An 18,045-nucleotide genomic window follows, 5' to 3' on the forward strand; every position below is an offset into this window, starting at 1 on the left:
AATATAAATATTTTTTTAGTCTTATAATTTTATTTTTAAACAATTATAAAATCAGGTTATTTACAAAACTTTTTAGATAAATGTTATATATTCATTTTAATAATAAATAAAATATCAACTTAGTTTTGCCAAAGAATTTAAATCCTCTGCTAAATTTAGCCTAATAGTTGATTTTTGTGACAGTTATATATTTTTTATTTGATTCAAATCTTTAATAAAAAGTTTTAAAAAACATTATATTTAATAGAATAAGAATTTAATTACAGGGTTAATATATTCTTTAGTATAAATAAATCACAGGAATACTACGCCAGTGGCATTGGTATTATCTTTGTAAATGTTGATGGTATCGATCAACCAACATATAAATTTCGACATTTTCGTATAGACCCCAGGATGGTCTGATAATGCGCAACCTATTCCCCAGGATGTTATTCCCACTAAGAGCCATTTGAATTCAGTTTGTTCGTCGCTTATTTTGTATATCCATTTACGGCTCAAGTTTTTGGGTTGGCATACAAAAGGACCTCCACTATCTCCCTTAAATTTAAATATTTTATATTATATTGACAACAATTTATTCGGATAGTTTTTTAATAAGAAATGGGCAGTAAAATTAATCAAAATTGGCAGTGTTTTAATTAATTGGGTAGTATGAAAAATATTTGGTATCTTAAATTTTTGATTAATAATTTTCAATTTTTTTTAAAGATTTGGGCTATTTCAAATTAAATAGACAATTTAAAAATAATTTTGGATATTTAAAATATTGGGCAAATTAATAATTAATTTTCAAGTTTTTTATTTACTTGAGAAGTATTTTTTGAACATTAAATTTGAAGTGTGTGATAAAACGGCTCAGATTTATCTAAACCTGGTATTGGTGGAAAGCAAAAAATTTAGGCATTGGATTAAATAAAAAATCTATAATTAGCATAAAACCAATTTATTTTTTAATAAAACCTTGAATTATTTATTGAAACTGAGAAATAATTGTTTCTAACTGTTAAATAATTGTTTCTAACTGTTAAATATTTAGAAATTAAAGGGATCGATAAAAGTAACACATTATATGAAGGGTTTAATCTCTAGTAACAATAATGCGTTAGAAGCAAGAAATAGGGTAATTCATGAAAATACTTTAAGAGAGAATATTTATAGTTGTTTATTTCAAAATGATTGCTAAGAAAATAATAGACAAATGGTCTAATAATTTATAGCATATTAAATAATTACTTTAAAAACACCCTGCACATAAATTGAAAGTAATTAATCAATAAAAGATAACTTTGTTAAAAGTTAATCTGGTTTGTCCTATCTTATTTTTATTTATGTGTAATCTAATCATGTGACATTTTTAAATTATTTTCATTTAGATTTTCTCAATGACATAAATATTCAATATTGCAATTCCATAATGTATCTCATTTTTTATATTTTATTTGGTAATTTAGTAATTTTTTATATATTTGATATGTTAATTTTCATATAATATACATGATAATTTATAACTAGAATAGATATTTCTATAAATACTAAACAACTTTCAAATAAATGAAAAATTTTAGTTCAACTTTATTTATCTTTTCTTACTGCTAGATATTTTGTAAATACTGTCTAAATTATTTATTTTTTGATAATAAAAATACTATCTATTCTGATTAACTTATTGTCAAAAAATTTATAAAAACTAAAGATTAATTTGTTGAAAATAAATATACTGCCTATGTGGATTAATTTACTGCCCAAAATTTATAGCCTATGTTATTTAGGCATGATGGTTAATAAAAAAAAATTAACTTACCTTACAAGCATCTTTCCCAGAATTTACATAACCCGCGCAAAACATATTTTCTGTGATTCGTCCTAAATTTTTGTAAAGATTGTTACAATCCTTGGGTTTGTTAAATGGCACGCATAATTGCATCAAATGATTTGTGGGATTTTCTTTAGATTTGATATTTTTATATGTGATGTTAGAAATAAATAAAATAAGAAATTAATATAGTATTTTTTTAAATCTAAAGTCCTTTATATCTTAATTAGTTCCCTTTTAAATCCAATTAGTGTAACCTATTTTAATTAGTTTTTACCCTATGAAGGACATTTATTTTTCCAAATTTTATAACTAACTTTTAAATTACTTTAGTGGCTCATTTAAATTTACAGAATAAGAAAATGGAAAAACAGAAACATTGCACATATCCAGGGCTCAAAATTAGCCCACACTTCCATCAATCTTTAATAATCAAAATGAGAACAATGCAAGGAACGAGATTCACTTTATTCTTTATTTTAACTTAATCTCTGACTCTAATAATTCCTTAAAATTCTTTTTGTGAAAGTTCAATATTCTAGTATCAAATAGGGGTATTTATCTTTAAATTAAATAATTGAAAAAACACATGAAAGTTAGAAGGAAAATTTATTTTAGATAATACAAAAATATTATTAAAATTTAATAAATTATGACTAAATGGATTTATTCACCAATCAAGGGATTGACGGTACCCCATCCTGTAACATAACATTCGTCGCTATAAGTATTCATATTTTCATCTTTGTTTGTTGGTAAACATATGGGTAGTATCTAGTTGATAGTATTTAATAAATTTTTCAAAATTAATATGCAATAATTAGAATTAGGGATAGAAAGCCATTCTAGTTGATATGAAAAAAATTAACTTTTTCAGAAAAATGCACTTCTCTATTAAGCTTAATTAAAGCGATATCGCCGTCAAGCGATTTGAACGAAAATGCGCTATATTTCACGATTAAAATGGGTTTTAATTCTTCTCCTTCTTCTTCATTATCACTCCCAAAAATTACATCTATCCCTAGTTTGATGATGATCGCAGACATAGGCCTGAAAATATAATGTACATCATAAAATAAAATTATTTTAGAGCAGAGTAATTGTATTTGGTTAATAAATATTTCTTTAACTAACTATAATTTATATTTGCATTCCGGTCCAAATTCTAAGAGCCTTTTAAATTTTGGCAAGCCAAATAGGAAAAATATCGCTCAATACCAAAAGTGAAAAAGAACACTATAATAAACAAATATAAAATGTTATGATAATAAATGTAATGAGACCAGGATTTGATAAAAATTATTTGAGTTTGGTAAATTATTATTTTATACAAAAAAGCTCTGGCTAAGAGAGTTAGATATCTAAATATCTATCCTGAGGCGTAGCAGAAACCTAGTTTGATTCTTGGGCGGGACAAGTTTTTCTAAAACTATCCTCTTAGGAGGATTAGGTTTGAATAAAGTCAGATATCCAGTAGGAATATTAAAAAATGGTTTGATACAATTTGGCTCTAATAAATATAAGATGAGATAATAATGAGGGATAGATGTTAAATCCTAAAGATTAATAATTTAACTAGGATTTTTTAAAAAATAATTACAGTCTAATTTAATATTATATAAAATATAATATCGATCTTGGAAGATGACTTTATTGATATTTATTTATAATATTAATAATTGGACTTGGCTCATAACACATAAATAGGTTATAATCAGCTTATGTAAAAAAATTTAAATTATTGGTTGCGTCGAAAAGTTACAAATAGTAAAATTTTTTAAAATATCTCCTGCCCAATAAAAATTTGTTTTTAGCATAAGTTTGTATAATATTCACCTAAAAACATTCGTATCACGTCAATACCGTGAAACTTTTGCGCGAAATACATTATCTCAAATGCATTACCGCAAATGTTGATTACCGCGTAAAGATATAATAGCGAATGCATTACTGTGAAAGAATTGTTGCCGAAAATGCAATATAGCGAAGGCATTACATAATGTTTTAGCGGTAATGCTTTCTCTATACTGTATTTGGGCTAATGTTATTGCTATATTGCATTCGCGACAATGCTATAATATCTTTTCGCGGTAATCCTCGCTAATACATTCGCGATAATGCATTCGCTATAATAAATTTACTTTAATATTTTCGAGATAATGTATTCGCGATAATTCATTCGCTATAATGCATTCTCGATAGTGATTTTGCGGTAATAAATTCGCTGTAATGTATTCGCGATAACACTTTCGCGGTATTACAATCGCGCTATTGCATTAGCCATAATATTTTCACTATAATACATTCGGTAATGCATTCGCTCTAATAATATTTCACGGTTATCGACATCCGCGATAATACATTTCGCGCCAAAATTTTAACGATATTGACATGTATCCCAAAAAATTACAATATAAATTTTGTTAAATTTGCAATTCTTATACAAACGTTAGGGGAAAATTTTTTTTTATTGTACCCCTTAAAGCAATGAGCGGCTGTTAATACCCATTTTTCATTTATTAAACTTCCCCCACATATCATTCTATTTCCTTCAAATATAGCAGCTTGCCAAGGCCAACTATGTGATTCAGCTTTATCACCTCCTATTATTCTGCTCCTCTCTTCGCAACTTGTTACTATGGGTACGTAGTAAGGAATACCACAATTTTTAAATTGTGTCAATTGGCAAAATCTCTTCTTGTCCTCCACATTCGACGACTCATCCATAAATCTATTTAAAAAAAAAATAAATCATGGGAAATTGGGATAGAAATTGCTAATCAATAATAATTATTTTGATATTTATAATTACATATTGAGATTTGTAAATACAATTTTTTTTTTGATGTTGAGACCTGTTAATTAAATTTTTTCTGGCCCAACAGAAATTTTTTATTTTTAAGCTCGAGCTGTGCCTAAATTTTACTGCTTTAAAATGTCATTCTAAAAATATAAATTATGGCTTTATTTTAATCAAAGTGGAGAAAGCATATTTTTTATTTTATTTTGGAATTTTTTTCAATTATAAACCAGAGAGCATTCTATGCACGACTTTTTTAAATTTTCGACCCTCACCCCAAACTCTACTTCATCTCGGACTGAACTTGGTACTAGATTTGGAAGATATACAGGGCTCTACATGTTAAAATGTAAGGCTGTTGAAAATATCTATATATACATGTATCGAGATGCTGTATCTATATAAGTAAGTGCTGTATATGTGTTATTATCTAGATTATTTTATAAAATATACCGGTTTTGTTATTTAAATATATGAGATGTCTATTTAAGCATTTTTTCACGCTTGATTGGCCTCCTCCAAAGGTTGATAAAATTCTTGCCCGACGGCAGATTCTAATTTTTAAAAGAGCCCACTTACAAAATGCAGTTTAACTCATGACCTATTTAATCAAGATACATAAAAAAATGTTAACTATACAGATTATCTATGAGAAGTAAAAATTTCATTTTGGATTTTTGACAGGGACCCGGAGTGAACCGTAACGAACCGTTAAATCATTATAAACCAATATCTGAACCATAACCGTAACCGAACCAATATAATTATTTTTTGAAAAAGTAAAAAGAACCTTTATAAAAAACGGTTAAACCAGTTCAAACTGGTTCAGTTTTTATATTTTAGAAATCTGAAATAATTTGAATATCCAGAATTATATAAACTTTCTTTTATAGTACTGGTGGTTCCGGCAACACAATTTTCTGTAGAAAGGGCTTTTTCGTGGCCAAAATTTGTGTTATTGTCACAACAAACAAAAAAGAATCCATTTATATTAGAAAATATATTACTTATACGTTCAAATAATATATTTAAAAATTTATTTTGAATATATATATTTTTATACATAATTCATAGATGCTTATAATATAAATAAATTAGAAGATGGTGTTGCTTCAATAAAAAAAAAATTTCAGCTGAAGCGAACCTTTATAAATTTCTTTTTAAGAACCGTAATCAAAACGTAACCATTATAATATTTTACATACTGAGCCATAATCAAATTGAACCGTTAATAATGGTTCGGGTCCCTGATTTTTGATAGGCTAATAGAAAATTATTTAAAAAATAAGATGAACCAGATATACCCTTAACACTAATATTAAAAAAAGATATAAAGATGTAATTTATAAATAATGAATTATCTAAAAAATTGAAATGAGATTTGCTAATGTTTTATTCCGAAAATATCGTAATGGCAGAAGAAAAAGTCCGCTTTATGAATTTGGTATAAATAATCAATTTATATAAATATTATTTTTATTAAGTTCCCCATTTATTATGATAAAATTAAGAATCACCAGAGGTAAAGAATAAATATACGCCTATAACTTTACCAAAAAAGTAAGAATTAGAATTTGAGGGATCAAGAACTATTAATAAAACTATGGAAACTATATTTAACACATAAATATAAAAAACATAAATTTTACATATAATAGAAAACACCGAAATATTAAGAAAATAATTAAGGGCGAAGTATTTTTTTCTTCCATTTTCACCAGTTTAAAATTAATGTTTGTTCAGTATAAATAATCAATAACAGTGAATATTTTTGGATCAGTTAAAAAACTTTTTATAGCTAATAATAAATCTAGCTAGTGTTAGAAGTCAGAGCGTCCGAAGAACAATAATTTTTTGCAATTTTTTTCTGGTTTATGTTCAGAGTCAGATATTTGAAATCTGTCATTTTCTAAAATACATCTTGGACGAGGTTATGACAGATTTCATATACTGTTTGATTAAAATTGTAAGTGCCTATGTAAATTGAAAATTACTAGAAGGATTTAATAATAAAGTAATAAAGATTAATATTTATATTTCATTTAGATGATTTATAATTATATCTTTTAATTTAACTTGTTTATATTAAAGTAATTAAAATAAGATATATAAATATAATTTTATATTTAAACCGCAAGGTGCCATTATTGTTATTTAATATTATCACAAAAATTAATATAATAAATTGGTAAATTTTAAATTTTTAAAAATAGACAATTTATAATAATTATTAATTATATTTGATATTTTCAACACTCTTATAATTTAGATATAATTAGGGTATGCAAAAAAAACAAAATAAAATATAAAATTTTAAAATTTTTTAAACATAAAAAACGGGAAAAACAGCAGAAAAACACAAAATAAAAAATTACAAGCTAAAATATTATTTTAACAATATTTTAGAAAATTTTTTTAAAAAAAATAACAGTCAGTTTTAATACAATTTAACAAAATAAGCAAATATTAAAGTGATTGTGATAATAAAAAAGAACAAAATATTGGTAGATTATATTTAAAATGAGTGTAATAATAATGATAAATTTTCAACAAAATATTATTAGATCATATTATATCGTAAAAATGGGTAAATGTCAATTAGAGGTCTACAAATAGCTAAATTTTCAAGTCCGACTCGGCCCGTTTTTAATTTAGTGTTATCCCTGTAGGGGCAAATTTGTAAATGGCCCGGTCAGGTTATAATTTTTTACTTCAATCGTTCGCCTGACCCGATTTTTTAAAATCTAGGACTGGTCCAGTCCCTTTTTTTAAATACGAGGCCTAATCCAAATATATACTTAACACCATAATAAACAACTATTTATATTAGGGAGTAGTAAATTAAAAATACTATGCTTTATGGATTATCACTTTTATAAAATATCAGAATTCATCAATAAGGCTAATACATTATAAAATATGTCTAACTTCCACCAATAATTTTTTTTTTGAGATCAAATTAATTTTAAAAAATACTTGGATAGGAATAATGTGTTATAACAAAAAACTTCTATTCTTGACTCTTTTTACAATGTAACTTTCGAACATATTTATATGGTTGCAATAGAAAAAATTTAGAACCCAACAAATGGCAAAATATAAAAAATATTTAAAATGGCTATTGATATCAATCATAAAATTTGGATATCAAAAGGTACAAACCGGTTTTAGAAATTCGGTTTAGGTTCGGGTGAAATTTTTTTAAATAATTTATTGGGAAATAATATCGGGTTTTGATGTTTTATAAGAGTCTTTGCAATATATGTTACAAGTCCTTACAATCTACTTAAACTCATGACCATCCCAAATGGGGCAAATTTAAATGATAGTAATCAAACTAAAACTGTGAGCTACTAAACCAGGCTCTAATAAGAAAAAATGCTTTTCGTCTACAAACAAAACTCATGAAAAACTCAGCGGATGACCAGACCATGGATGAATCCAAGTCCGAACATGACAATGTATAATTTATTTTATAAAATTATGGATAGTAAATCGTAAAAAATCGTGAAATCTAAAAATTCTTGAAACATAAAGTGAATATGCAAAATGAAAAATTGGGATCACGAAAAATAGTGAATCACGAATTTGAAAAAAGAAATTAAGACCCGCCCGATGAAATTAAAATCAAATTTAAGGCCCAAGCACGAGTTACTAAATTACCCATTTTATAAAATTATGCCGTGAAATTTAAAGCTTATATCCAATACATTTGTACCTATACAATTTTATTTTACTATTTTTATCATTTTAAAATATTTTTTTCTATTTTTTTTTAAAAATATTTTTACGAGTTTTTTACAACTAATGTTGTAATTGAACGCATTCCTGAATGAAATTTGTTTTTTCGAAAAAAAATATGGACGCCGCTTTTATTTTTTACAAACTTTGAACGTGAACGCGTTCCTTTTTGACTAACGCGTTCGTTTTATGCTTTCAATTTTAGAAAATCTTCTTATTTTTATTTATTTAAAAATGAAAAATATTCATTTAATATTAATCTAAATTTTTTAAGATAAAAGGGTTATTTTTTAATCTATTTCCTTTATCACATTTTAATTTTTTTAACCAGCCACTTTTTCTGTTGTTATTTCATCATCATATGATTCTGAATTAATTAACATGACCATGACACAAATTAAATAATAGTAATATCATATATTCAACAAACTAATTCTACCCTTACCAAATCTAAAATGTGTCCAAAAAGTATATCAGTTATAAAATCTTCAAGTTCTAATTTAAAGAGATACATGATTGTAGAGAATGAGAACTGCATGGGCAACCGACATTAAAAAATAATTTTGGGGCTCGGGGGGTTGTAAGAGCTATGACCGGACCGGAAAAATAAATATTAATATAAATATCCAAATAATCATTATTATTCATTCAATCATTAAACCAATCATTTTTTATTTATCACATTTTATCCTTAAAAGTGTCAATCTTAATAACATGTCATTTTCAATTATTATTTTATAATTTACATAACAGCTATAATATTTTTCTTTTTCTATTATGTCTTATATTTTTTATTATATTTTTTTCCCAAATTCTTTTTATTCATTTCATAATCAATTTTTCTTCTGAAAAATCGATAATCAAAAAAAAATATTTATAATTCCGATAAAAAAATAAATTCCATGAAAAATATTGATAAATTTCAAAAATCGATAATCAAAAATAATATTGATAATTCCGAGAAAAAATAAATAAATAAAAAAAATGATGAACATAACAACAGCCACCAAACTATTTTAAGTATTATATTTTAGTACATTGCATTGCATAGTTAACGATTTTATTAAATATTTTACTTTCATCATATCTATCAAGTTAAATAAAATATTTTTTAATAATATCTATTTAATTAAATAAACTCATATTTTTATATTAAAAAAATTATTTCATTGGAAGCCAAATTTAAAAAAATTGGTGAAAAGATTAGGAGCAATGAATATAAAGTAAGGGAAGATGTCAATGGCAAATCTGAGGTCTACAAAAAGTTTTCATTTATATGATTAAAACAAAGAAAAACTTAACTATGTAAGTTGTAATTTTTAATATATATGTTTATAATTCTATAACAACAGGTTAATATATTTATACATAAAATATATGCTATTAAATTATTTTAGGCACAATCAACTAAGATATAAATGTGTATTTACAATAGAGAGTAAAAAGGCTCAATTAACAAATTTTTTGGTACTGATCCCAAAAAACTCAAAAGTTGTACTAAAAAAAAGAAGAGGAGTGTACAAAGGTGCTTACCATGTTTGATGACGTGATTTGAGATCATTATATACAATTCACGGGGAAAGCTTTGTTGATTGTTGCCAATATTTTGCCAAAATTGGCTCAATATTGGAAATATTGATGTTAAAAGCATCATCCCAAATCCCATTACAATTTCTCGAAATTTAATCGATATTACTGATGGTATACGCAATAAATTATTTCCCAAATTACACGCATATATGAAAAAGAATCGATGTGAACATATATATGAAAATATGGTAATATTATCTATAATTTTTTATAGCCACTATCCAAGTTTGGAGAAGAAAAGAAGATGGGTGAAAATATTAAAAAGAAAATTATTAGAAATTTCACCTCATTAGGTATTGATTTCAAAAAAAATTTATAAAAATTAATGTATTTTTTATATCAGGGTACAGCAGGGCATTATTATCTTAAATGCCATTCATTACAGACCAAGGAGCTAATATGGTTAAAGCATTTGAAAATCATAAACGATTGGATTGTGCTTCCCATCTTTTAAATACAATATTAAGGAATACTTTGATAAAAATATTGAATTTCAAGGTTCAGAGATATATCAATGTTTTTTTGGTTGTAAAAGTTTAGTTACTTTTATGAAAAGAGTGGGTATGTTAAATTAATTTCTTATTATATGGCATTAAATTTTAGATTATTTAATCAACGTAAAACACTCCATTTGTGTGTTGAAATTGATGGAATAGCAGACTAAAGATGATTGAATCGATTTTTAATTAGTTCAATAAAATATAGGAGATTCTTAGTTCTAGAGGAGAGTAGATTAGGCTCGAAGAGATTTTGAAATGATGAGGGATCTTATCAAGTTGACGTCTTTTAAAATTGCGAATGATGAACTTGAGGGTGATATAAAACCCACCATTCACAAAGTTATATTGAGTTATCTCAAAATATTGAGTTTTTTAGCTCACCCAAACTTAAATTCACAGCTTAATCAGCTTTAGCAAAAATGCCGGGAAATAATGGTGGATAAATTTCATAGATATATTTCACCAAATTTCGACTTGTGCTCAAAATTTCGCAATATGAAAATGTTATCTTGAGAACATTATAAAGATTTGTGCCAACATATTAACACGTTAATTAATGCAGAGAAGATCAACAGATATTATTGAGCAAAAATCTATAAATATCAACTCTCTGTCTCCTACTCAACTGATAAAGTAGTAAGTAAAGGTTATTAAATTAATAATAAAATTATTTATTAAAAAATAATTAAGTAATAATATATTTTTTAAAATTATGAATATTTTTTTTCTTAGGAAAATACTGGGGCAGATACGTTTTTGGATTTCTCACTATGGGAGGCTGGCAATGCGTTTTCTGATGCTAGCGTTGAAGTTGACTAACTTCAAAAATACCTAGATACTAAATGATATATTGAAGATGATATTTTAAATTGGTGGAAGACAAACTATAATGAGTTTCCAAATTTAAGTATTTTGGCTCTTAAATTCCTAGCTATCCCTGATTCGTCGGCTAGCAGTGAAATATCGTTTTCAGCTGCTGGTAGGACCTTTGAAGAGAAAAGGACTCGCTTAAAGCGAGATAAACTGGACTCCTCATTATTTATATATCATAATTATTTGCTTAGCGATACTTTTGATAAGGATATTGATTTATCATTATAATATGTTAATTATTATATTTTTTAGTATCTATATTAACTATCAGTGTCGTCATTAGGGAAGGGGAGCGCAGGGGCTCGAGCACCTTAAAAAATTTGAATAGCCACCTGAAACAAAATTTTTTTTTTAATGGCTCCTTAATATTCCCTTGAACTAAAAATAAATTTTTTTGTTTGCCCCCTGAACGATTTCTTTTATATATCTATTAAATAATATATAGATTTAATTTTATTTTTTTTAAATTAATAAGACTATCTAAATTTTTATTAAATGCTATTTTAATTATTAGATTAGATTAATACATGTAAATTATATTTTTACTATGTCAGTTTGCAGTCAAAGTTTGTCTTAAAATAGAATATCAATATCACTCACTAAATATTAATTTGGCATTTACAGTTGAAGCTTAAGTATCTTTTATTATTTAAATTATTATATAACTCTAATTAAATAAATATAATCATTTATTAATTGAAAATTAACATATTTAATATTGTAATTAGCCGAGTTAAAAATCACTAATCAACTATATTATTCATTTTTAAATTTAAATACCATGCCTCTTCCTAAAAATATTTTCAAGGTCCAAATAAATATAAGAGATTTATTTATAAAAAGTAAGTAGACATATAGTTTATAATCCTCTATTATATATAATTGGTATTAGGTAAAATGCCACTTTTACAGACATATTTGACAGTTATATAATATATTGCAGTTAATATTTTAATAAATTTTTAAATAAATGCTTTTGATAATAATAAGTACATAACAATTTGCATTCAATTCTATAACGCCATCTATTTATATAAAAATATTATTAAAAATTAAACTCTTATTATTCATCTCACAATGGGTGTAATAAATTAGATATCTTTTCTTCTCATTTTTTACATGTTTTTAGGAAAGCTATTTTTTTCTTCTTTGAAAAACAGTTTTCCCTTAAATTTATAATACAAGTATATTTTTGAGATTATTACATACTACTATTATTTTAAGATATAATATACCAACTCGAGGTTGTGCGACAATAATATATAAATCTTAATTGCTTTTATTATATCACTCTGGTTAAAATGTTTCATTTTTAATATGGCATCCTTATCGTGTAAATAACGTAAGGCTTCAATATATTTACATAATTTCTTCTAAAGATTTTTAGTGTTTTTGTTTTATCAATTTATCTAACATAATAAATTCTGATATGAGTTAACATCATGAGTGTCATGGCTATGACTGCAAATTAACTAGCATCTATTATTTGTGTGGAAATGTATGTTAAGATTATTACTATAGCTGCTGAGAGCATATTCTATATAAAAAATAATGGTCAACTTTGTAGTCGTTTATATATCATTAAAAATGGAAGATAATCTTTTAGAAATTTAATATCTCAAAATAATTTTCTCGATTACTTATCTAGCTTCCATCATATCATTTAAGAGGAAGCTCTAACCACTATTTATTTTTATGATACAATTATACTTGTTTTTTAGGTACATATTCATTATAAAATTAAACTCTTTTTAGAGCCTTCGATATTTATATTTTATATATTTATTTTTATTTAGTAATTTTACATATTTTTATACTTGTTTTAATATTTTAAAATAAATAAAAAGTATCAACATAAAAAAAAAATTGGTCGTTTATAATCTCTTCTTCAAGAATTGTTGATTTGGTTAGGCCTATAAAATTTTCCTTATTAGTCCATTCTATAAAACATTTTCGAAAATGGTAACAGAGGTTTCATGACCTTTTGTTAATGTAAGTTGCTAAGAATTATATTATATTACATGGTTTTTAAAAACCTAATTATCAATTGAGGCATATGTATGAATTAATTAACCTTTTTTATCAATTTTAATTTTTTAGAATCAAAATTCTTTTATATCAACAATCGAAAATATTTTATACAGTAATAAATAGATTTTTTATTAAAAAATATTATTTTTAGAAATGTCTTGTATTGTTTTAATTATTTATATGTTTATCTTGTATGTATAATATAATAAATGACAAAATATGAAATTCAGAATAATTGTTCAGAGTTAGCAAATTTAAAAAAGTATAATATGGTTTCAATATTGTATAATTTCTTCTAAAGATTTTTAGTGCTTTTGTTTTATCAATTTATTCATAATAAATTCTGATATGAGTTAACATCGTGAGCGTCATGGCTATGACTAACCAGCTTTTATTATTTGTGTGGCTATGTAATTTAAGATTATTACTACAGCTGCTTATATAAGCAATAATAGTCAACTGTGCAGTCGTTTATATATCATTAAAAATGGAAGCTAATCATTAGAAATTTAATATCTCACAATAATTTTCTTGATTACTTTTCTAGCTTCCATAATGTTAACCACCATATAGTTTTAGATTTGGATTGGTCGTTTATATTCTCTTCTTCAAGAATTGTTGATTTGGTTAGGCCTATAAAATTTTCCTTATTATTCCATTCTATAAAACATTGTCTAAAATGGTAACAGAGAGTTATACTAGTTTCATGACCTTTTATCAATGTAAGTTTCTAAGAATTAATTATATTGCCTTATGTGGTTTTTAAAAACCATTAAATTAATCTTTTTTATCACTTGTAATTCTTTAGACGCAAAATTTTTTTATATAAGCAATCGAAAATATTTTATACTATAATAAATAGATTTTGTATTAAAAAATATTAATTTTAGAAATGTCTTGTATTTTTTTAATTATTTATATGCTAGTTTATTTTGTACGCATAATATAATAAAAGATAAAATATGAAATTCAGAATAATTGTTCAGAGTTAGCAAATTTTAAAAAAGTATTCAAATTAGGTGGAGGCTTGCCCTCCTAAAAATTTTTTTAGTAGAGCCCCCTGAGATTGTATAGGCTAGCGACGCCCCTGTTAACTATTATATTATCTAAATTCGACATAAATCATGCTTATTGTTTTTATATAATTGCAATAATTTTTAAATTTGATTGTATTTTAACTTTTTTATAATATTTTTTACCAATTAAATAAAATGCAACTTAATATATATCTTGATTAGATTATAGCCGTCATATAAACTTTTATTTAAGGTGGCGATGAATAAATACACATAAATTTTTTTTTGTTTATTATAATATTCAAACTCAAATTGTAAAATTTTATTCGGGCTCGGGTGGGGTTGGACTAAAAAATGTGTGGTCGGGCTCGGGTCGTGCTGTTTATTAAATTCGGGCTCAGGTTGGGCTCGTGTTGCGAAAAAATTACTTTGCAGACTTCTACTTGATTGTAATAAAATAATATATATTATATATTAGTTATAAAATAGTTAAAGAATTTATTTATTTTTAGTGTGATTATTTGAATTTTTATCAAGGTTTTATATTTTAATAGTTGAACACAATTGAAAGTATTATTAATTTACATATTTTATAAATAACTAAATTTTATATGATATATAAAAGTTTAAATTAATAAGAATTTTTTTTATATAAATAAAAATACTTTTTTATTCACAACTATTAATTTTAAACATGGCTAATATATTTGTTAAAAATATATTTGGTATTTATTTATATTAAATTAATTATTAAATGAAATTTTGAAAATTTATTCATAAAGTTTTGAACCAACGTGAACACCGATTTTTGTAGATGAACGTTCAACGCGAACGCGATTAATATTTTTAATGTTTACTGCATTATTTATACTTATTTACATAAACAGCTAATAAATTTTAGACAAATTTTTTAAAATATTCTTTATTTTATTTGACTTGATTGATCCAGATGCGATAACAAAATTCTTAATATGAGGCATGCCATGTATATTTAATATATGATCCCGACTTGGCCCTAAATCTTTAGTAATTTTTAAGCCTCATCCCGGGCTAAATTTTTATTTTAGACCCATGCTAAGCCCGAAAATTAATTTAAAAAAATTAAGTTATCATCATTAAATGCATTTTTATAAAGTCTAATATAATAAAAATCATTAATTACCTTGTCTAACCAAAGAAATTATAATTATCATTTATTTTAATAAAACATTATTTACTGTTTTCATTTTAAAATTATTTTTATTCTTCAGACCGACTTGCAGGGCTACCTCATCCAAAAAAAAATAATCAATTTTGAGTCTCTAACTAAAACTATAGATGAAGAAAAAAAAACTAATCAGAAAAACGCAATGTTCATCTATTGAATTCTTTTAGTCAATATACAAATTCCATGTAAAGGCATTTAAATGTAAATAATATTATCCTTATCTTATTACATTACAATACAATGTAACATATTTTAAATTTATTTATAATTAATTCTTAGAGACTAGTTTATTTAAATAAAAATCTACAACTAGAAGATCCGATCTAAATTAAATAAATTTAAAACTATTCTATTTGTCATTAACAAAACTCATGAATTATTTCCCCAAAAATCTTTGAAAACATTACTCATACATGTGTAGACGATATAATAATTGGTTTTGTTATAGCTGGATGAATTATTTTTAAAAGTATAGTTGAGAAACAGACTGTTTACACCAAAATTTGAAATTTAACAATCATCTAATAAAAAGTTATTATATCGAAATATATCGTGAAAATGGTATCTAAATCTAGATAAATTCAAAAAGTATTCTATAATAACTTTGACATCTTTTTACTTCCCAATCAAAAATACTATATTAATCTTCATTCGCTACTATATTTGAAATTATAGTTTGAAAAAAAATGTAAAAAATACCTGCTTACCAAAATATATTATGTAAAGATATATAGAATATATTGTTTCAATTAAGCTGAAAAAAATATAACAAACATGATGAAATATGAACAATGTTATTTATGCGTCAATTGCCAAATCAACAAAAGCTTTAAATATAAAAACTAATTTTAATAAAATGTTATTTTGCAAAAAAAATTTTCAGGGGGATTAAATTTCCCCCACCCCTTACTTATTTTCTTCATAATGTTTATAATATAATGTGTTTTACTTTGCATTTCTTTGATTTAAATGTATCCTTTGTCGTTGTTTGATTAAAACTAATACGGTTACTCCGAGCAAAATTAAGAAACCCATAAACGCGCACAAGAATAGGGAATAATCTACGCTCCGTTTCCCCCTGTCGCAACATAGAGCTTTACTTATGTTTTAAATATTTTTATATTTCAGCAAATTCAATAATTCCAAAAAAGAAGCATAAAATAGATAAAATAATTTTACCCACAAACTTTCACAGTTGTAATGAAACAATTAAACTTAGATTTATATTATGACTACAAAATATCTTTATCGGTGTATTATATTCGTTATTATGGAATAAATCAATATTACAAAATTGTAAAGTCTTTTAAACAAAACTGCCACTCAGAAAGGAATAGAACAAGTTCCAATTGATTTTAAATGTTCTATTGAAGTATTGGAGTCATCATTATCATATTTACATTACAGTAGGTAAAATACATTTAAAATAAGAATTATTAAGTTTTCATTCTAATATTTTTATTCGTCAGTTAACTTACCTTTTGGTTTGTAGTTCTACAAAAAAATTTGCAAAATTTGATTTCCTCGATATTTCGTGAGAATCAGCATTTGTCTTTGCATCCGGATTATTTTTCATTAGATCTCTAACTCCAACTCCATTGCTTTATTTATTTATTTTTACTGTTAACTATTTTCATAAAATTTTGATATTTAATAGGTTCCCTTTAAAAAAGATAATATTTAATTTATGATTGTTAAAAATAAATAGCATATTTCCAATGCAATCAATGAGTAATTAGACTCTACATATGTGAACAAATTATTGTTATATGTTATATACTATAAACTGTTACTTAAGTTAATTGGTGCCCATTTAAATCAATATGCTCTTGATTTTTTAGGTTAATTCCGTCCCTTTTAACTTAATGGTTCATTGGCATCGTTCTCTACACTTAGGAATTGTAAAGAATCATTTTCCTTCTATTTAACCGTGCTAAAAAAAGGGTTTTGTGCAAATTGAAAGCCTTATAAGTTCTCGATTTATAGAAGTGTCCCGCTTTTCCATTCAACGGGTGGCTTTTTCAATCTAATAGATATATCATTTGCTAATTAGTTTTACAAAGGATAACAATAATTTAGTTGTTTTTTTACAAAACAAAAACACATTCATTTATGGTTAAAATATAAAGAAAATACGCAATATATTTTTTTGAAAAAACGAATATTTTTTATCTCGAACTAAAAAAATTTCTGTCTCAAGATTTTGATTAGATATTTTTTAAATTTGGTGTCTAATTAAAAAAAAACTATTATTTATCTGATACGGGTAATTGAGTATTCGTTCTCTAATAATTAAAATATTCGGCTCAATTGATTTAAGTTTTAAGCGAGGTCTACACTTCCCGGATAAGAAAAAACAAACTCTATTAACTTTCAATAACCTTATTCTTTCAAAAAAAAATTATTTCTTTCAAAAATTTAATCCTTTATTTTTTTTTATAAAAAATTAGCATACACTTCAATAAAATAAA

General features: G+C 24.6%; 1 protein-coding gene across 1 annotated transcript; it reads right to left on the reverse strand.

Moving 5' to 3' along the window:
* Positions 1 to 294: 294 nt before the first annotated feature.
* LOC135926879 (kallikrein 1-related peptidase b22-like) lies at positions 295 to 17,150 on the reverse strand. The gene is made up of 8 exons (XM_065462813.1): positions 17,053 to 17,150; positions 16,524 to 16,673; positions 4,265 to 4,547; positions 3,209 to 3,372; positions 2,686 to 2,866; positions 2,491 to 2,590; positions 1,805 to 1,947; positions 295 to 540 (listed from the first exon to the last, which is right to left on the reverse strand). The coding sequence occupies exons 1-8, from the start codon at positions 17,148 to 17,150 to the stop codon at positions 295 to 297; spliced, it is 1,365 nt and encodes a 454-aa protein (XP_065318885.1).
* Between the last annotated feature and the right edge of the window lie 895 nt (positions 17,151 to 18,045).

This window comes from Gordionus sp. m RMFG-2023, chromosome 3 (assembly GCF_954871325.1).
Source record: "Gordionus sp. m RMFG-2023 chromosome 3, tfGorSpeb1-WG-v2, whole genome shotgun sequence".
Taxonomy (NCBI): Eukaryota; Metazoa; Nematomorpha; class Gordioida; order Chordodea; family Parachordodidae; genus Gordionus; species Gordionus sp. m RMFG-2023.